The sequence below is a fragment of the Eublepharis macularius genome, chromosome 1, assembly GCF_028583425.1.
Source record: "Eublepharis macularius isolate TG4126 chromosome 1, MPM_Emac_v1.0, whole genome shotgun sequence".
NCBI lineage: Eukaryota > Metazoa > Chordata > Lepidosauria > Squamata > Eublepharidae > Eublepharis > Eublepharis macularius.
In genome coordinates, this window is record NC_072790.1 from 214,454,386 (window position 1) to 214,475,783 (window position 21,398).

Here is a 21,398-nt window from a genome sequence, read left to right on the forward strand (position 1 = left end):
GCCTGCATTCATACCCTTCAGCTGCCTGTTTGTTACTGCTTTGTCACCTCTGCTTCCAGCTGCATACACTGCCTAGCACTGCTGGAGAAGGGCATGTGGGTAGTGGACAAAGCATCAACATTCCTGGTGGCCATGGCAGTGGCACTCCTAGGTGCACCTTGCACCATCAGGCAAAGGACATGCAGGCAGGTGGGGGCACGAGTGGGAGGACAAGAAGGGGAGCCTAGTAGTGGACATGGGGGGCCACTGAGCACTCTCTAGCCAGCCCCCCTCCAGACCTGGAACTGGCTCTGCTGCATGGTGACTTGCTTGCCTGGTACAAAGGTTGCAGACCTCATAGATAGATAGTGCTAGGGATAAGTCAGTAGTTATGGTGCATGTTGGCACCTGTGACAGTGGGGAATGTAGTCATGTGGTCCTAGAAGAAAAATTTAGGCCACAAGGCAGAAAGTTAAAGGCCAGGACCTCAAATGTAGCATTTTCAGAATTGCTACCAGTTCCATGCACAGGGTCAGCTAGACAGGCACAAGTTAGGGGTCTTGATGCATGGATGAGAAAGTGGTGCCTGGAGGAAGGGTTTAGATTTGTTAGGCGCTGGGGTACTTTCTGGGACAAGCTGGACCTGTAGAAGCCAGACCTGTACAAAAGAGATGAGCTTCACTTGGACCAAAGGGGAACCACAGTGCTGGCACTTGGGCCGATTCCAGACGGCCCCCCGCCTCGCGAAACATCGCGCGTCATTGCACGTCGTCGCGCAGAAAATGTGAAATATCGCGTTTTCTCGCACGAGTTTTGCGCGATGTCGCGCAAAACTCGCGCGACAAAACATGATATAACGCGATATTTCGCGTTTTCTGCACGACGACGCGTGACGTTTCGCGAGGCGGGGGGCCGTCTGGAATCGGCCTTAATATCAAAAAGGTGGCAGAGCAGATTTTAAATAAAGCCAAGAGGGAAAGCCAACAGGAGATGGGAAGCCTCTGGTTTGGGACAGCTCAGTCCAAAGGTATGATAATGTAAACACTTGTGGTATTGGGAAGAGCACAATAGAATGAGGGACTGAGAATCGGATAGCAAAGGAGGCCCATGTGAGGAACAGGGGCCAAGCGAGCAGGGGTTTGCTGGAGAGTGAAACATGTTACTTACAGCTGTCTGTGTGCCAGTGCTAGAAGGCTCTGAGCCAAGATGGGGGAGCTGGAGTGCTTGGTGTTAGAAGTGGGGTGCACTGTCACCCACACCCTTGAGGCTGATCTCAAGATGGAGAAGAAAATAAGGGAGGTGACTAAAGCAGACAGAGCAGATAAAATCCTGCAGTTCTGTTTCCAACAGCAGCCATGTAAATACCCCTGGAAGTACTAAGGTGACAGATGACCTTCCCTTGGTGCTTGTTTCTGGCACCTGGTATTCAGAGATATACTGCCTCTGAATATGGTAACTCCATTTAGGTACCAGAGTTTATAGCTTAGCTTTCAGTAACTCTTCTCCAATCCTTAAAAAACCCCAAAGTTAATAGTTATCATTGAACCTTTGCAGCAGTGAATATATATGTTGCATGAAGAAGAATATGTGCAACATGACATTAAGGAATAGGAATCCAGAAAGGTATGGTAACAGAACCAGTTTAGAGCAGGGCGTGCCATGAAATTATTGCCAATGGTGGCTCAAAGGAGTGGTCGCTTGTAAAAAGGAAATAGTTTGGAGGCTTAGCGTCTGGAAATTGAATCCTCACTTCTGCCTTTACCCAGTTTTGAATTTGGAAAGCTATTTGTATGTTTCAAATATTTCCAACCCACACTTCCAATCAATAGATTTCCAAAGTGATTAACAAACACAAATCCCATAACAATCAAATGACTATAAAATGCTACAGAGTTATTACTGAAGAGTTTTGTTCCCAGTGCTGGGCCTCCAGAAAATATATGAGCAGAGGCATCCCATTGCTTCCAGCTACTGGTGTTTAGAGGCATATCAGCTCTGAACATGGAGATTACATTTAGGGGCTGAGATGCTTCTCTGGGTAGTAGAGCAGATAGGATTAAATTGATGGAATTGCAGAAGGTGGAGTGGGAGTGGCTTGGCAGGACAGGCAGGACATGTAACACTCCCACTTTTTGAGGACACTAGTTACCCTCTACTTATAACAGGGTTGCCAACTTCCAGGTGAGGCCTGGAAATCTCTTGAAATTACAACCCATTTCCAGGCTACGGAGATCACGTCTCCTGCAGAAAATGGTGGACTTTATGGCATTATACCCTACTGAGGTCCCTCCCCAGACTCCATCCTCAAATCTCCAGGAATTTTCCCAAGCTGCAGTTAACAACCCTGATCCCCTGCATATTTACTTGGCAGCATGTCCCATTATTTTCATTGGGGCTTACTCCCTGGTAACTGAGAATTCTGCAGAATGGGCGCAGTTGAAGGACGAAAAGGGTTTCTTTGCAGATTCGGTCCCCAACGAACCTCAGCCCGAGGTGCTGGAGTAGGCTTGTAGTCTGGTTATGGTCAGATCCCTAATGAAATCGAAGGGCGTCTAGGATTAAACGAGAGGCACACCTAATCTGCGGCTGGGCGCGTTTTGCGCAGTAGGGAAGCCAGTTCGAGATGCATTCCATCGAAGTGCAATAGAGCATGTGGGTTGGACCAAGAGTTTCTTCGAAACACGGTGAGAAAAGGAGAAAACGAAAGCTCTGGCTTCCTTTTACAGTCATTTGCCTCCCTCCCTTTCCTTATTTGGGCTAGGAGAAAGTTCTGGCGAGTATGTTCTCTAGGGTTTCCAACGACCTGGTGGTGGCTGGAGATCTCCTGGAATTACAACAGATCTCCAGGACACAGAGATCAGTTCCCCTGGAGAAAATAGATCCAGAGGACTTAGCCTTGTTAGTCTGTAGTCGCAAAATAATACGAGTCCAGTAGCACCTTTAAGACTAACCAACTTTATTGTAGCATAAGCTTTCGAGAATCACAGTTCTCTTTGCCAGTAGTTCTCGAAAGCTTATGCTACAATAAAGTTGGTTAGTCTTAAAGGTGCTACTGGACTCTTTACTACCTGGAGAAAACGGCTGCTTTGGAGGGTAGATTCTGTGGCATTATACCTCACTGAGGTCTCTCCAAACACTGTCTTCTCCTGGCTCCATCCCCCAAATCTATAGGCATTTTTCAGCCTGGACCTGGCAACGCTGCGTGTTCTCCGAGCCCGGAAGGGGTTCGCAATCTCTGCACTCCTGGTTTGTCCTGCGGGTATGGGGTGGGGGGAAACACAGTGGCTTGTTTTGCACCCTTTCTGGGACTGAGGCTGACTTGTGATCAAAGACGCTTTAGTGAGAAGCCCGCAAAGAAAAGAAAATACTTTCGTTTTAAGCATGTGTTCCTTGCCCTTCCCTCTGCGTTAGCGTCTCCTACTTTATAAAAAGCAGACACCCGGCATCGCCTTCCACACTTTGCCTGAGATTTTTGCAGGAAAGCGGGAAAGATGACGCCTCGGTGCCGGCTCCGCCTCCTTTTTCTCCGTCCCCTCTGATAGGCCAGCCGTGGGCCGGAGGCGCGCGCTGAGCTGTGTGCCGGCCGGCGTCCCCGCCCCTTTCGTCTAGTCATGGGGAGGACGAAAGTTTCGGGCATTCATTTCCAGGCATTTCGTCGGCTCTGCTGTCTGGGTGGGTGTCCCACGTGACGAGCCGGGAACTTCCCTTCGGGGCTATCTTTGCTTCGGCTGGAGCCTGGAGAGGAGCCGGCGCAGAGAAGGGGAAACAAGGGGGGAGCTGGAAGTGGGCAGCCGCGGACCTTTGCCCGGGAACTGAGCCTGAGAGCGGGGCTCGGGGTAGGTTGTCTGGCTGGGCTGTCCCTCGAGAAGGAAAGGGGAGAAGCCGAACCTGAGTCAGAAGCGAACTTATCTGACGCCTGAGAATTTTGGCCTTGCTGAGTGAAAACTTCATTTCCCTGCTTTGTCAGTTGCAGGCACGACAGTGTGCTTTATAATGCTCCCCGCAATCCTTTGCAAATTTGGGGTTGGAAAATGATGACAAGGGTGTGGGGAGGGGCTGTGGCGCATTCTAGGTTAAGTCCTTAGCGTCTCCAATTAAATGAGGAAAATATTATTCTCCTCACTGGGTATAGGGCGGCTTCCTGTGGGGGGAAAGACAGGCTGCATGTTGCAGCTTGAGTCCTGTGGTGTGGATGGGTATGCACTTGTGGGATTCTTGACAGTTGGTTTTCAAGTGCTGTGCATTAGGTTTCTCCATAGGTGAGTGTTGACTCATACAGATGGAAGTAAAGGAGACACCAATGGGGCTAAACTTGAGCCTAGGCCTAGAGAATCTTGTCTGCTCCTGCCTGTAGCCCTGCCTCTTTATCTGCATAGCCCCTTCCTGAATTCTGATCCTTAATGAAGGCAGAGTGTTGAGAATTTTTTTTAAATAGCTCACTGTGTATAGATAATATAGTGCTTTGCACATACTATTCTTGTAATCTTTACAACGGATCCTACCACCTCTCTTCTCTCACACTATTTTCCTCCTCACTGCAGCCCCTGTCTTGTGTGGTTTGGTCCATGTGGCCTTCAAGGTAGCGACTAATGATAATAATATCATTTGATTTATATACCGCTCTTCAGGGCAATTTGATGCCCACTCAGAGCAATTTACAAAGTGTGTTATTCTCATGACTATCATCATATGAGGTGGGTGGGGCTGAGAGAGCTTTGACTGACCCAAGGTCACCCAGCTGCCCTCAAACAGAGGAGTGGGGGATCAAACCTGGCTCTCCAGATTAGCGTCCTGCTACTCTTAACCACTACACCAAACTGGCTCCAGTGTAAAAAGACATTTTAAAATGAACTTTTTAAAAGTACATACAAACACACACACTAGTGGTTGAAAACAAATAAGGAGAATCAGTAAGGGAACGCCAGAAAAGAGACAGAAGTCTTTATGTGCTGGTGGAAGACAAAGATCAAGGGGGATAGACGAGTCTCCCTGGGGAGGCAATTCCATAATTTTGATGTCACAATTGAAAAGGCTCTTTCCAGGGTTGTCATCCATCTACATCTCACCTCCAGTGCTATACCACTGATGGGATGGAAACAGAACACTCTGATGCCATGGCCTGAGGAAACATGAAGGGGGAGAATGGATCTAGATTCGTGGCTGATGTTTCAGGTGGCAGCAGTGCATGGTTTGGCCTTCCAAGATTTTACAGCAATAGAACATTTAACAGCCTCCTACTCTGAATTAGGCAAAAACAAGACCTAAAAGGAAAGGGGGGCGGGAATAGGATTAAAAATGTTTAATAATGATATATTCTTATGTTGATTGCTATGAGTAGACAGTTTAAACATATCTTGACCGCATAGGGTTCTAGTGCTTCTTTCTCCCTTTGCTGTATTTACCTTAGCTCTACAGAGCAGAAAAACTGTTCTTATTGTCCCTTCTTTCTCTTCTCCCAACTTCTGTATCTTTTTTGAGAAGCCTTGTATGTAGAAAGCTTCCTCCCACTATTTATATCAATTCCAGGAAAAATATGCATTAGTCTTCAGTGAAAGAAATGGGAATAGGAACGAAAGTGGTGGTGGTCCACATTTTGTGATGAATGAGAAATTGGCCATTGCAGTACGACGGGAAATCAAGCCTCTGAACATTGTAGAGTTCGTATGTGTGTGTATGTTAAATACAAGAATAATTTTAGGAAGTCAAGTATATTTTGTTAATGGCTGTTGTCTTCTCTTTTTATTTACCCCCTTTAAGGTGTGATGCCGCCTAAAAGACCCAGAAAAAACAACCTCCCTGTTCCCCTTGAAGAAGGAGTAATCCTGAAGGATACAGATAAAAAAGAGTGGCGACTGGGTCGTATGATTGCCCAGGGAGGATTTGGACTGATCTACCTAGGTAAACCATGAATTGTGACTAGAAATTTCATGTAGCAGTCTCGTATTGCCTAGCGGTCAGGGAAGCAGGGTGAATTCTAGCACTTGGGCATAGCTCCAAATATTAGAATGGTATGTAACATACACATGTTGCAGTACGTTGGCACTTATATCTGTTTCCAAGCATTAACAACACAGCCCCATGTACGGAAGCCTCTAACCAGGTACACACATGGTACTGTGGAAATGATTAATAGTGGTTGCATTATTATCTATTTGTAACATTTGTATCCTGCCCTCCGAGGAAGTCAAGTTTGTGTCTCTTGGGTTATTACACCATGCTTTCTTTTTATGTGCAAAAAGATCCCTATGTTGCACATTAGGTTCAGCGATAGCAACAGACAGAGAGGGGGTCATAGCTCACCAAAAGTTATGGTTTTTGTGTAAGATTGAGCACAGGTTCTGATTAAAAGACTCTCTGGTAAGGAAGATGGAAGAGGTCTTTGGTTGATAGTTGGAGTCGCTCAAAGAATAGGACACAGCAGTAGAAATGGGCATGAACCGCAATACGAACTAAAGTTCATCATGAACCAGGCCGGTTTGTGCTTTGCGAACCAGTGGTTTGTGGAAGCCGGTTTTTCATGAACTTCCATGAACTGGTCTGCTGGTTCGCTTGGCTCATGTTAAACCCTAATGCCCCTTTCCCTGCCGCTGTGAAGTGGCAGGGAAGGGGCATTTAAACCCACCCAGATCAGCTGCTTGGTGGGAAACTCCCCGACAAGCAGCTGACCCAAGCCTATGGAGGTGCCCTGATGCAGACTCACACTGGCAGCAGGCAAGGGAAAACTCCCAAGTTGTCCGAGCAGGGCAGCACCCAGTTCCAAGGTTCAGGCACCAATTGGGCACACTCACGGCTTCAAGTCCAAAGGGGGCTTCCAGAAACACATCCACAGGAACAGGCCAAGGTCAGGGACAAGCGAATCAGTTCCAAACACAGCAGCAAGGTCAGTAGTGAGCAGACTCGTTGCTTCCACGCAGCCACTCCCTCTTCAGCTGCTTTTAACCCTCACAGTGCTCAGCTGCCTGTGCTACAGCAAGCACCTGCGGGCTGTCTCAGTCCTGCTCCTGCGAGCACTCATCATCACTAATGATGCTGGGCCGGTGCTGTGCTGCTAGCCTGGCACTGCGCCTTCTGGCTTGGAGGGCTCTTCTAGCCCTCCTCTGGCAGCGCTCCCGAGGCTCTGGTGATGAAGGAGGAGAGCTGGCCTGCACCTGGCTTTCTGTTGCCAGCCCAAGGCTGGGAAGCTGAGGAACCGATGTGTTGGGACCTGGCTGTGGATCAATATCTGAGCCTTCAGGGCCTGCCTCCTCCTGCAGTGCCTCTGCCACTGGCTGTGGATCTGGGTCAGGTTCACCAGCTGCCTCTTCCTCAGAAGAGTCCTCTGAGTCTCTCTGCTCCACTGGGCCAGGTTGGTCCATGACATCGGGTGAAACGTCCCTTTCCCTGCCACTTCGCAGCAAGAGGCATTTCAACCCCCAGATCAGCTGCTTGTCGAGGATCTCCCTGACAAGCAGCTGATCCAAGCCTGCGGGGGTGAAATTCCCCTTTCCTTCTGCTTCACAGCCTCATGAAAAGGGGCATTTCAAACCCCAGATCAGCTTCTTGTTGGGGATCTCCCTGACAAGCATCTGATCCAAGCTGGTGGGGATGAAATGTCCCTTTCCCAAATGGTTCGTGGCGTTTAACAGCACGGAAAGGGGCATTTAAACCCAACGAACCATGAACCGGTTCGTGAACTGCGGTAATTTTGTGAAAGTTCATGGTTCGTGAAATGGGATGAACCACGAACCACATGGTTCATTTTTCCCCGGTTCGTGCCCACCTCTACACAGCAGCATAGACTAGTAGTCTGACTCTGACAAGGCAGTTACATGTGTTCTCAGTGTGAACCCCCTGTGGCACAGCCAATATGTCCCTGCGAGTAATACTCTTCGCCAATCTCTACCTCTTGGGGTTTGCAAGCAGCAACATTTTTGCAATTACCTTGACTTAAAGGAAATAATGTTGAACTGAAACAAACTGGCCAAAGGTCATACCTATAGAACTTCATGACTGAGCAGAGATTTGAATGCAGTTTTCTTTGGTTCAAGTCCAATGTCTTATCCACTGTAGCATCCTGACAGTAGGGGCTAATTAAATTGCTAGCGGTTAGCAACTAATTTATAAAATAAGCATTTCTGTTTTGAGTGATCAGAGAAGCCAGTGGGATTGGTTTTGTGCTCTGAAATCTTTAATATCATCTGAGACATACCCACAAAAATATCTTCAGTGTCCCCTCCCCCTTGGCTGGTTGTCTCCTCTTCTGTGGTAGCTATTACATCAGGGTTGTGTGTGTGTACTTTATACTTTGAAAAAGAAAACTTGGAAATTTGTACCAGTTCTGCTCCAAGGAAAGCAGGATTCTGAGATGTAAATAAATTATTCAAGATAAGCAAGCGTGTACATTATCTTTGTTTGCATCATGTTGCCACTTTTCCTTTTTGTATACCTTATTTTGATTTTATTAGTCACCATGCAGCATGGGTCTGTGTGGGGTGTTAAAGGCTACTGTTGGTGATAACTTTCTGTCCCTATTATTGTTGTTGTTGTAATTAATAATAATAATGATATTTCTAACCCGCCCTTCCCACAAGTGGGCTCAGGGCGAGGTACAGCAGTTATAAAAATACAATATATGCACATTCACAAGCTATTTTGAATAGTCTGAAGATAGTAAAGATATGGAATTAGCCCACCAAGTTTTACCATTTGTTTCAGCTGCTGTCAACATTAGGAAAGACTTTGTGCACTCTCATGTGGCCTGCTGCCAAATTGATGTTTGAGTCTATGCTGGTGATATTTATATTGGTAATTACTACTTGCTTTTTTTGTTAATCTAGTAGATTTGTGTGTGTGTGTATCATCATTTTAGCTAGAAATCCTTCAATCAAACTATGATGACTGTAGGCTTCAACAAAGAAAGTAAATTTCTCTTGTCACTCTTTCTAATATATCTTCACAAATGCACGGGCTAGAAACTTGGTTTTTTCTTTAAAACAAAGGTTTAGTTTTTCAGCTGGTTTCTGAACCCATGAGTGCATTCAGAGTTTTTTGTCTGTGGTCCTGCAGAATCCAGACAAATGGTTTGGTGTAGTGGTTAAGAGCGGCAGGATTCTAATCTGGAGAGCTGGGTTTGATTCCCCACTTCTCCACTTGAAGCCAGCTGGGTGATGTTGAGTCAGTCACAGCTCTCTCAGAGCTCTTTCAGCCCCACCCACCCCACAGAGTGATTATCCTGAGGATAATCGTCACACACTTTGTAAACCGCTGTGAGTGAGCGTTAAGTTGTTCTGAAGGGCAGTATATAAATCTATTATTATTATTATTATCATTATTATCATTATTATTATTATTGCCACCCTGGGGATACTGCAAGGGAACCATAAACATCCTTGTTTAGTCTTTGTCTTAGAGGACCCTCATTCCCGAGGAAGGAGAGAAGTGGTCTAGAAGAGAAGAAGCAAGGATATGAGCCAGTGGGTCAGAAAGGGGAATGCACAAAAGCTCTTTATTTATTTTGCTCGAGTGTCTGCGAGCTGGTGGTACCAGATGCTTCATGAACACACATGTTCTTTAAATTGGCATCAAAGTATGGCACTAACAGTGCTGCGTAGGATACCCCGGAACCAGTCTCTGATTGGCATCCAGACCCTGTTGAAATGGGCACTGAGACAGGACAGCAGATGGTCAGCAGCCGAGCCATGCCAGAAGCCACCATGCCTATCGCAGCTAAACATTCCAAAGCTCTGAGGGACACTGAAAAATGCCAAAGCGTATCACTTTTGCTCCTAAGGTTAAAGTCAGCTCTGGTTTTCATAGCTGCAAACTTTTTTTTCGTGAGGCGTGAAGGAGACTCTCATAAATCAATAGCAAATATACATCAAGCTGATGTTCTACCAGCCCCAATGTAAACTTTCTAGGATTTTGAATATGAGCTTAATTTAAAAGCTGCATTGACTAGTTTGTCTTGGATTGCTTTCTTGGAGAAGCTTTTGATTTATGGGTTGTACCAGGAAAAGGAAACATTGGTGCCTTGTGTCCGGGGTCTGAACCCCAGCCCCCAGACTTGACAAGAGGGAACAGCAGGGGACAAAAGGGTGGCAGCAACCCCACCCCCCAAGCTGGCAACCAGGGCCAGAACCTACCTACTCCAGGGGGAAGGGGCAAAAGGCCAGAACCTCAGAGGGGTGGAGGGGGCAAGGAGAGACCAGCCAGTCCCACCTTCCAGGGGGAAGAGAGGGGGCTAAGCAGGCCAGAGGGAAAGGGCCACAGCAGGGGGAATGTGGGTCCAGCAGCAGCAGCCCAAGCAGAGCCCTTACCTGGCAGGGAGAGGAAGCAGCCACTACAGCCCAGAGCCACACCATGGCTAGAAGACAGCAGCCTGGCTCAGGAGTTGCTAGAAGCCAAGCCTCTCCAGGGGGGGCTGCCACAGGCATTCTGGGGGAGGAGATGGGTAGCCCCGCCCAGCATTGCTGAGCAGGCAGCGCAGAAGCTGGCTAAGGCAGCTCCTCGTGAGCAAGGCCAGGCAAGCTCAGTAGCTCAGAGGCTGGCTGGGGCAGCTCCTCGTGAGCAAGGCCAGGCAAGCCCAATAGCACGGAGGCTGGCTGGGGCAGCTCCTCGTGAGCAAGGCCAGGCAAGCTCAATAGCACAGAGGCTAGCTGGGGCAGCTCCTTGTGAGCAAGGCCAAGGAGCCCTCAGCTGGGGATGGCTCGCACTCAACCCCACCCTGCCAGCAAGGCAAAGGAGCCCAGAAGGGATTAGTGGTTGGAGGGAAACACCTGGAGGAATGCACAGCTGGGCCCGGTCAGGAGAGGGAACAAGCCTGGATGGAGGGCGGGGTGGAGAGAGGAAACCCTATAAAGGGTGGCTGGGAAGAGCTCTGGGGTGGTGGGTTTGAGAAGGAGTGATGGAGCAGAGTTGGAGTGAAGCAGAGCGAGAGCCAAGGCAAGAAGGAGAGTGGAAGACTGGAGGGGAGTTCTGGAAGGAGAAGAGGATGGAGGACACAGGGGGTAAGGAGGCCAGGTTGAGCAGGCCAGTGAGTGGACTGAGAGGGAGTCAGGGTGATGTATACTGCCCCTCCTTCCACAGAGCGGGGTCCTGCAGACTCCCTGGCTCCCCTGTGAAGTCAGGAGCTGTCTGCCCGGCGCCCTGCCCAGCGGCCACTGCGGCAAGCCCTGATACCTTATACATTCCAGTCCCTCCCTTCTCTTTCTCCGCTTCCTGACAGATATATCAAGAATGAGTTTAAGGAGTTAAGAGGATGGGATTTTGGATTTGTATCTAGCAACAGGTCTAAAATCATATACAAGTTACACAGAGAGGAGATCAGGTGTTTAGGTGTGTAGTATGCTTTAAGGGAGGGAAGAAACCTGTAACTATGCAGAACAGAAGAAATGGATGGGTGTGCTGCTACTACAGCTTTTGCTTCTTTGTCCCATAAAGACATATAAAGTATCCAGTGTTGCACCTTGTGTTGCTGTCTTTGTGCTTGTTTTGGAAGTGTGTGGCATAGACGTTTGTGTGAGCAGTGCCGTCATATGGCTGTTGTGACCACCCCCGCCATACATGAATGCACAGCTCCTTTAGGGATGGGAGAGAAGTTTGTATCACCATTTGTCTGATGACAGCAACTTTTGAGAGATGGGAGAATTGTCATGCAAACAAGACTTTTTAGTTTTGCAGTATGTACCACTGTATAGTCTTTTAAATACCATATGTATGTTGTATACCCTTTAAGCTGCTTGTTTTAATTGGGGGAAATGGTGTGTATAGGGGCAGGGGGGAGAAGCCTTGCTGTGAACAGAGAGCATCAAGGGTTCATTTTTTTCACAAGGGAAGCATAAATCAAAAGGACCATCTCTCTTGAAATTTGACCTTGTACCTCATTCGTGTTAACTTAGCTTCATGAGTAGTTCAGCAGTGGAAGCTCCCAAGCCAGGGACCTGCTTATTTAGGTTTGGAGAAGAGGACAGGAAGAAAGTGAAGGGGTCAGGAATGAGGATATCATGAAAGAAAATCCAAAGGAAAGCAGTTACTCCAGAAACAAAATCTTTTGAGGAGAAAAAGATTTACATGCTTTTGTCATTTATACTTCCTGCTCAACAAATATATTTTCAAATATTGTGATGTTAGGCTCAGCTTAGAGGAAATTACTCCTCTTCAAATTTTCATAACCACTGGATTTGAAAAATCCCCACTTAGCTTGTATACACCACCGCTACCACCATTTTCTTGAGGCCATCTATGCTTGCAAAACGGGTGTGCGTTGCCAAAACCTCCAGCTCTAGCGATGAGATCAGCTGTGGACAGGAGTTAGGAATTCTGTTTAATTGCCATTCGGTGCAGCTTTTGCTCTTCCCACTGTGTAAACTTTGCCTGCAAAACTGACTCCCCAAGATCTACAGCAAGCGCTTCCTCCATTATTCCAAAAGCTGATTGCCACAAAATGAGCCGCTGAACGTGAAAACTGGCAGGCTCCAGCTGGCAAATGAAACCTGCAAGTTACTTTGTTGGGCTTCTATCCACTGTGGTGCCAGGCTGTCAGGAAGGGGGTGGGGAGGCAGTTTCCACCAGAAGTGTGCTCCAGTGTTACTTTTGCTTGTATAAACTGTGAGGAGAGGGGCTCAGGGACAAAGCACAGGCTTTGCTTTTAGAAGGCCCCAAGTTCAGTTTCCAGTACTTGGGCTGGGAAAGAGCAGCTGGCATAAGCAGTGCTCAGTCTGAGGGAGCACCTGGAATAAAGAGACATCAGACTAATTTATTTAAAATATTTTTATGCTGCCTTTTTACCCAGTTCAGGGTCCCCATGGCAGTGAACAGTCAGCATGAAAACAAATTTTAAAACCTGTATATATAAACCTAAACAGTTCAGTGTAATGCAGCCACATAGACACATACACAAAGCTCACAAACAGGAAGGAGTGTCCATGAGGGTCATAGAGGGCATGCCCAAATGGAAAAGTCTTCACCTGCTGGTGGAAGATAGTGACAGATGGTATATAAATAAATTTTCCTCGAAGGGTTTTCCATCATTTTGGTGCCACAGCTAAGAAGGCCTTTTTTGGGTTGCTGCCCGTCTAACCTCAGATGGTGGAGGCATCCGATGCAGGGCCTCAGAAGACGACATAGTCATGTGGGTTTGTATGGGAGTTGGCAGTCCTTAATTTGATTATTGAGACTTCATTCCAATTATTGCGGATCAAGATAGGAGGTGGTTGATGCAGCAGGTGGAGAAAGGCAAGAGGGAGCACTGGGATATTAGTGAAGAGGACCATAGGGGTAGGGTTTGAGTGAGTGAATGGAAGTGGGATGCTAGAGCAGTCTACAGCTGTGAGGTGATAATTGCACATGTTCGGGTGAAGAATGAATTGCAAGGGGTAAAACTTTTTACCTGTGAAGAGAAATTGGTGAAAGATACAAGGGAAGGGGAGGCAACCATCTATTGGAGGATGGTGGTGGTTCTGGTGGACAGCTGTTGCCTTTGGGTCACCAGATGACCACCCTGAGCAAGCTGCTGGACCAATGCTGAAGAGGGAATTTTGTCAGGTCCAATTTGCTATACCCCACTGTTATTGAGGTGTGGAAGCTGCCTTCTTGTGCTCAATTATTCAGTTTAAAAGAGCCCTGTCCGCTAATACGCACACACACACACATGCTCCCATTATAGCTAGAAGGTGTTGAGTTGAAACCCCATCTCTGCTACCTACTTGCTCAATGGTCCTTGAGAAATTGATCATCTTTCCTGTGAGGAAGGGCTAAACAGTTTGGGCTTTTCAGTTTAGAAGAAAGATGATTAAAGGGGGAAATGATTTATAAAATTATGCATGGGGTGGAGAAACTGGATAGAAAGAAATTTTTCTCCCTCTCCTGTAATACTAGGAGGTGCCTAATGAAGTTGTTGGGCAATATATTCAGGATGGATTCTTTACTCAATCAATTAATTAAATTGTGGAATATGTTGTCAGAGGATATATTGAAGGCCAAAAACATTAATGGCTTTAAAGGGGGATCAGGCTAATTCATGGAGAGTAGGTCCATCAATGTCTACTAGCTAAGGTGACTAAAAGGAACCTCCATATTGGGAGGCCGCTAACTTCTGAATGCCAGGGGTAGGAGGCAACATTAGGGGAAAGCCTGTTTGTTTGGCCCTCCATGACAACTGGTTGGCCACTATGAGAAACAGTATGCTGGACTAACGGATCACTGATTAGATCCAGAAGGGCTCTTACAGACTTAGTTTCACTCATCTCAGCCTTAGTTTCAAATGTGGAAATACAAAGCTGTCATTGTTCCATCAACTCAATATTCTCTACTCTGACCGGTAGTTGCTGTTTGGTGCCTCAGGCAAAAAATGTCTTTCTTGGCACCAGTGTCTCGATACTTGTTTTCAGGAGATTGCAGGGCTTGAACTGGGGTCCTTCCTGTGTGCCAATCAGATGCTTTGCTGCTGAGCCACAATTTCTTTCCATAGTGTAAAAACTGGGATAAAAGATACAGCCATGATTTCTCTTACAAGGTGCCTGTGTGTGGCAAGCAAGTTTTAAGTACTATATGTATAAGTATCTGAAATTGTTTAAACTATGAGCTAAACTACAAGAGATGAATTACACAAGGATATGCACATGAAGGGAGTTAGCCAGGAAGTTGAGTTTTAAAAGACAGATTGAAAGGCACTGTCAATTTCCCCTCTCTACAAAGCAGCAAAGATCATTCCTCAGAGGGTTTATTTCCTCTTCACCTCCTAGAAGGGGAGATGAAACTGACAGAGCCTTCAGGAGGCGAAGAGGAAATTAACAAACCCTCTGAAGAGCCATCTTTGCTGGCTCTGTAGAGAGGGGAAATTGACAGAGCCTTCCAATCTGTCTTTTAAAACTCAACTTCCCAGCTTAACATTGCGACTCCCTTCACAGGTGCATCCTCGTGTAATTCATCTCTTGCAGTTTAGCTCTATATCTATCATGATGTTTCATAAATAGCAAAAATATATTTATTTTCTTCAGTACCTTAAAAAAAAGATAATGCTGTTTCTGTCTAATGCAGTAGAAAAGAACAAGAGTCCACCTATAAGACTAACAAAATTTGCTTTTGCTCTTTTCTACTGCTCCAGACAGACTAACACGGCAACCCATCTTGATCTGTTTAATGCGTTATGCTACTTCTTTTGCTGTTGAGTTGTTCTGCTCAGTGCTTGAAGACCAGTGCTGTTGCCATAACTATGTTCATTCTCCTCACTTACTTCCTTATTGTACAGCTTCCCCTCGCCTTGATATTCCTGTTGAAGACAGTGCAGTGCATGTCATTAAAGTGGTAAGGCTCATTCCTTCCTAGATTTATTTGATACTCAGCAGCACATTACATATCTAGCTGCATTACATGTCTTCCTTTTGTATTCTGGTCTTCATCTTGATCTGAATTGGGCTAATTATTCCTGATACAGTTTTGCAGCAAGACTTTTGCCAGGATGATAAATGTCACTGGGCAAGGAACATGAGATGTTCATGTCACCCTGCATTGAGTGGATAGATTTTGGTGAGTTAGAGGGCTAGCTAGCCTGTGCATGCATGCACAAGTGATAACTTGTGTAATAGTTTTGTATATAGAGTGAAAGCTTTGTTATCTGGAACTCATGAGGTTTGCTTGTTAATCAGATCTGCCAGGTACTCAAGTTTATTTCTCTGCCTCGCCTCCTACAGTGACCAAACTTCACCCCATTAGGTACTCCATGGTGATAATGCCTGTGCCTGGAAGGATCTTTCCCCCAAGCCACAGAGCCTGCAGAGCCCTACAGCAGAGTTGGCTCTTGACAGCTGAGGACAAGCTAAGGGGGAAGGAGTCATCCAGAGATGATGCCAGGTGGCAGCGCTAGCTGTTATGAGTCCAGCATCAGCTGGAGGCATAAGAGTGGCTGGCTGGTGAGGTTGGAAAGGGGTGCACATGGAGTGGGGTGAAGAGGTATGGTAACTGAGGAGAGAAGTACTTGTGCTTTGGGCAGTACCAGTTAACTGATCCTTCTGGATAATCAAGTGTCAGATTTTACTGTACTTTGCAGCGCCGTCTCAGGGACCACATGAACCCTTCATTGGAGAAAAGAATTTCAGCCTCTTAACACTTAAACCTTTGATGAGAGTGACGTTCCCAAATTCGCTGCATCAAACTTGCTTTCTTTCTACAGGAATACCTTGAAAATGGACCCTTGTTTTCTGAACTGAAATTCTACCAGCGAGCTGCAAAACAGGAGTGCAGTAAGTTGATGCAGCAGAATGATCCCTGTGTTAATTTATACTGTTATGATGCTGTCACAAGAACAAATAGGCCCTTAAACCAGAATGTCTTTCCTAACACAAAAGTGATTATTTCTATTTTCACTTTAGCTATATTATGTACTGAGAACATTTTGAAAAACATTAAGAGTCGAACATGTTTCTTTTCTAAAATGGGGGAAAAGTGACTTTACAAATCTTTTTTTTTTAATATTTGTCTTTTCACCAGTCAAGGCATGGATGAAGCTTAAACACTTAGCTTTTCTGGGAATTCCTGTCTTCTGGGGATCAGGCCAGGCTGTATTCAATGGCAAAAGGTAAGGTAATATGCGCACAAAAATGGAGGTGAATAGAAAAAAGGATTCCTGTGGTGTTGGATCCATTTTTTTTTCTTGAAGCTGGAAAGGAGGAGTCTGAAATTCATACTTGGCATGCAAATGGCTCCAGGTTTGACTGCTAACCTCTCAAGTTGAAACTTTGTCTGCAGAAGCAGACCATGACTCAAGATGCTGGGGAGCCACAACTGGGTGGAATAGCAGGGACTCAGCTATGTGAACTGACTAACGCGTACTTGGGTCTTTTTTGTTGCTGATGTAAATCCTGCTGTTTCAGTCTCATTCTGACACTTCTTCATATTTTTGTGTGTGTGTTTTAATAGTTACAGATTTATGGTGATGGAAAGGTTAGGAGAGGATCTTCAAACCATCTTTGAACAAAAAGGACAAAGGTTTGACAAGAGAACTGTTCTTCAGATTGGGGTACGAATGGTAAGTATAGGATCTCATAGCAGTATAATGTTGGAAGGGAATCAGGAAGCTGTTGTGTTTAACCCCAGTGTCTTGAATATTGGCTTCCCAAAGATAGCGATGCTTGTGTACTGGTGCTTGGAAGATTTCTAAAGGAGCAGACTTCTCAGCCTTTCAAAGCAACATGTTCCTTTCCTTGCTGAGCAGATAGCAAGGAGCATGCTTATCTTGAAAACCATGGCTGGTCTCTCTATTTTTTTCTATAGGAATCACTCTGATCTCTAGTCTGGGAGCTGGAAAAGAATTTTGTTTCAGAATCTAGCCCTTTTGCTGATTGTGTAGCTTGTGTAATTAAAGCTTTGCAGTTATTTAATTAATTTAATTTAATTAATTATATTTATATTCCGCCCTCCCCGCTTTCGCAGGCTCAGGGCTGATAACAAATACAAACATCATTAAAAACATTTAAAAACATTAAATAATACATTTAAAAACATTTAAAAACATTAAATATTACAATTCATGCTGCATAGTGGTTCATACATGCCTCTGTGTTCGCATAGGGGTGATGGTTTAACCCCCCCCTTCACGGGGGGGCGGGCACTGCCTGGCGTCAGCCATATGCCTGGCGGAATAGCTCTGTCTTACAGGCCCGGTGAAATGCAAGCAAATCTTGCCGGGCTCTTGTCTCGCAAGACAGAACATTCCACCAGGTCGGGGCCAGGACCAAAAAGGCCCTGGCCCTGGTCGACGCCAGGCGGGCCTCCCTAGGGCCAGGGACACTTAAAAATTTTTTTCCACTAGAACAGAGAGTCCTCTGGGGCTCATATGGTGAGAGACGGTCCCTCAGATACGTCGGTCCCAGTCCGCGTAGGGCTTTGTAGGTTAACACCAAAACCTTGAACCTGATTCGGTACTCCACTGGCAGCCAATGCAGCTGGCGTAGCACCGGTGTAATATGCTCCCACACCGGTGCTCCAGCAATGACCCGCGCTGCTGCATTCTGTACCAGCTGTAACCACCAGATCAGGCCCATGGGAAGCCCAGCGTAGAGCGCATTACAGTAATCCAACCTAGAGGTGACCATTGTTTGGACCACTGTAGTCAAGTCACGGGGAGACAAATAAGGGGCAAGCTGCCTGGCCTGCCGAAGATAATAAAAGGAAGATCTGGCAACTGCAGTGATCTGGTCCTCCATCTTCAGGGAGGAATCCAGAATCACCCCCAGGCTCCTAACTCTCGGGGCCAGGGTAAGTGCTGCCCCATCAAGTGTAGGAAGCCGGGGTCCCAAAGCCATCTCCCCACGACCCACATACAGGACCTCCGTCTTCGTGGGATTCAATTTCAGCATGTGCCCACATGGAACAAGCAGGGGGCATGAGGGCACAGTTAGTCCAGAGAGGTGTTTGGTGTCTCATTGTTTCTCTGTGTGCCTGATAGCCAGGCATTTTACATGCAAAATCTGAAGACAGCGATAATACTACCGTGTGTGTTCCCACACCCTTCTTGATGTAACTTATTTTTTCATTCAAGTGAAACTGAGCAAAATCTTTCCTGCCATACCTTTATTAAGATTAAGTAGGGCCTGAGGACTGGATGAAGGTGGCTGAAGGACTGTGACTCGTGGGCACTAACCATTAGCTCGCAAGCTCGCAGGAGGTTGGACTAGATGGTCTGTATGGCCCCTTCCAACTCTATGATTCTATGATTCTCTATGATTCTCTAATTTTATTTGTTGTTTCTTGTCTTATACATGGGTGATTGGGTTGAAAACCCTTCTGCTCATGTTTTATCTTTCATGGTGAACTAACTTTTTCTTACATGTTTTGCTACCAAGTTTCTGTACATGAAAAACAAATAGTTCTGTTTTTAATATACAACATTCTCATCTTCTCTCTCCTGCTCTTTTTGAGACTTGATCTTGGTCTTATTAGTACTTGGTCTTGGTTGCCATGTGTATTCTAGTCGCATGCTATTATGAAAAACCAAGTCTCTTGCCTAACTGTTCTGGTTTGCAGAACCATACCATGTAGTTTACCAGAGGAGTTGGTACAGTGTAGCAGCTGACTCTGTGGACTTCAAAGATCCTGGTTCAAGTCTTTTCTTGTCCAGAGTTCAGCCCCTGTCTGCTAATTGGGACACTACTGACCTATTTTGCAGGGTGGTTGTAAGCGGAAATGTATGAGCAGCGCTGAGATAATGTGTATTTTATTATATTTATTTCATTTATACCCTGCCTTTCTCCACAGTGGGGCCCCAAACTAGCTTACATTGTTCTCCTCACCTGCATTTTTATCCGCACAACCTACCTTGTGAATTAGTTTCATCTGAGAGTGTTTTGGCCCAAGGTCAGTCTGCACGCTTCCTTTGGAAGAGTGAGGATTTGACTTTGGGTCTCCCAGATCCTAGTCCCAAACTCTAACCACTACGCCACACTGGGATATACTCAAATATGCCTGAACACTCAGGGCACTATGCAGATTCTAAGCATTCAGCTATATAATTAATCAGCTGTTCAGCCCCTTTGCCTCAAGTTCAGAAAATTGTATCTTGCCTGTGAAATCATCATGTGATAGCTACAACTTGCTGAGCCTCTAAGGGAATATTGAAAGGGGTGATCATAATATAAATAACCATTCTAGTTTGCTTTAATGTGTTTTCCCACTAGCTGGATATTTTGGAATATATACATGAAAATGAGTATGTTCATGGAGACATCAAAGCAGCAAATTTACTTTTGGGCTACAGGAATCCACATGAGGTAAGCGCAGTATTCCTCCTCCATCTTGTTACATACAGTTTATTACTGTTGCTGCAGTTCATGGCTAGTTTTTAAAAAAATGTTCACAGTGTTCTGTAGAAACAGCTGCTGTTTTGAGGCTGCCTGGTTTTGTATTCCCCTTATGCAGATGGAATATCTGAGCTGTGCCACTCCACACTGATGAGAGTGGCTTGGTGTAGAAACTTGCCCAAGGTGCTCCTGAAACTTCTGGGTGTAAGGGGCTGCCTGTTCTGCTGATGTCAGTGGAGCAAGCTCTTCTGCAAAAGAGAATGCTGCATGTGCCATGGGGTGTGCATAGGGTTCAAGATGGAAGCCTTTGTGGTTTTTTGAAACTTGGGTTGTGCATCCGGAAACTGTGCACCAGAAACTGTTTTGGGATGGGTTGAGGGAGTATCCAAAATAACCCAAATGCTTTTGCAGTTCTGGGACTAAGGATATGCCCTAGAATTCTGGCAGTATTTCATACTCTGGGAGGTGCAGGAATGTGAAGAGGAAGAGAGGATGCACCCAGCAAACAGGTGGGAACACCTGGCCCCTGAACTGTGGAGGCCAGATCTACCCCCATAAAATACAATGGCTGTTTGAAATGTAAAGGGTGCGTGTATGGCCAAACACCTGGGGAACTCTTAATGGGCAGGTGCCTGGTCTCTGGTTTCCAGAGACACTGTCCATTAAAAAATTTAAAAGAACGTTATTTTCAGTGTGAGGTAGCCTTGGCCTCTGGAATATGACCTGCTGTCTATTTCTGCTACCTCAGGGGCAGTGCTGGGGGGCGGGGCGGGGGGAGGGGAGAGAATGGAATAGGGAAATGGAAAAGATAAGGCTCCCAAAATTCCATAATCAAGACCCCAAACAAATCTCACACTAGTCTCATAAATTCAGAATAACTAAAGGCATGTCATCCCTGAAATCCCCAAACAAATTAATACAAACATTTTTTGAAGTGCATGCTCCTATTCCAAACCCTTCACAACCGATGGATGAGGTGTGGAGAAAGCAGATGTCATGATGAACTGCACGTTTGAAAAAAAACAAACCCTGGAAAGTTGGCGAGGAGGTTTGGGAAGTAGGTGCAGATTCTCAGGCCAAAGAATCAGGGATAATCTTCAAAGGAGAGAAGATTTTCCCTACCCAGTCACACAGGGAGGTAACGCTGGAGAGTGAAGAGATCCCTGGTCGGGTGTGGTTGAAGACTGCCTGTGGAGACTTTCCGTTTCAGTTAATGTCTGAAAGAGAGCACTGGTGTGTGAAGAGAAGGGGATTGGGGTACTAGAAAGTGGGTACCGGCATTCCTAACTCCAAAAGTGAAAGAGAATACTAAAAGAAAGTATACTAGAGGACTTGGGGAAAAACAAGGGAACCAAAGCCTCAAAACAGAAGCTTTTAAGTATCTATGAAGAGCACAAGAACTGAAGCCTGTGCATGTTCTGATTTTACCTCGGAAAGAGAGAGAGATGTTGAATTATCTCAGAAATTTTAAACCCCTGATTTCACTTCACCTTTCCCCTCTAAAGTAAATAAACAAGTTAGTTATTTTGGGGATTTTAAAAATTCCTCTGATGCCATTTCTGTTGTTTAAGGATGAGGGAACCTCATAGCAGGCTTCCAGAACTATTCTTAATGGTACCAGTGGCTATTGTGTTTTTTAAATTGCAG

At 45.9% G+C, this 21,398-nt stretch overlaps 1 protein-coding gene across 1 annotated transcript in view; it reads left to right on the top strand.

Moving 5' to 3' along the window:
* The first annotated feature begins 3,756 nt into the window (after nucleotides 1-3,756).
* Nucleotides 3,757-21,398, top strand: part of VRK2 (VRK serine/threonine kinase 2) — a 60,977-nt gene continuing 43,335 nt past the window's right edge. Inside the window, exons 1-7 of the mRNA XM_054990333.1 lie at nucleotides 3,757-3,815; nucleotides 5,737-5,877; nucleotides 15,206-15,261; nucleotides 16,127-16,196; nucleotides 16,444-16,531; nucleotides 16,873-16,981; nucleotides 19,629-19,721. Coding sequence (XP_054846308.1) covers nucleotides 5,742-5,877; nucleotides 15,206-15,261; nucleotides 16,127-16,196; nucleotides 16,444-16,531; nucleotides 16,873-16,981; nucleotides 19,629-19,721 — 552 coding nt within the window. The 5' untranslated portion in view covers nucleotides 3,757-3,815; nucleotides 5,737-5,741. The remainder of the gene's footprint in view (nucleotides 3,816-5,736; nucleotides 5,878-15,205; nucleotides 15,262-16,126; nucleotides 16,197-16,443; nucleotides 16,532-16,872; nucleotides 16,982-19,628; nucleotides 19,722-21,398) is intronic.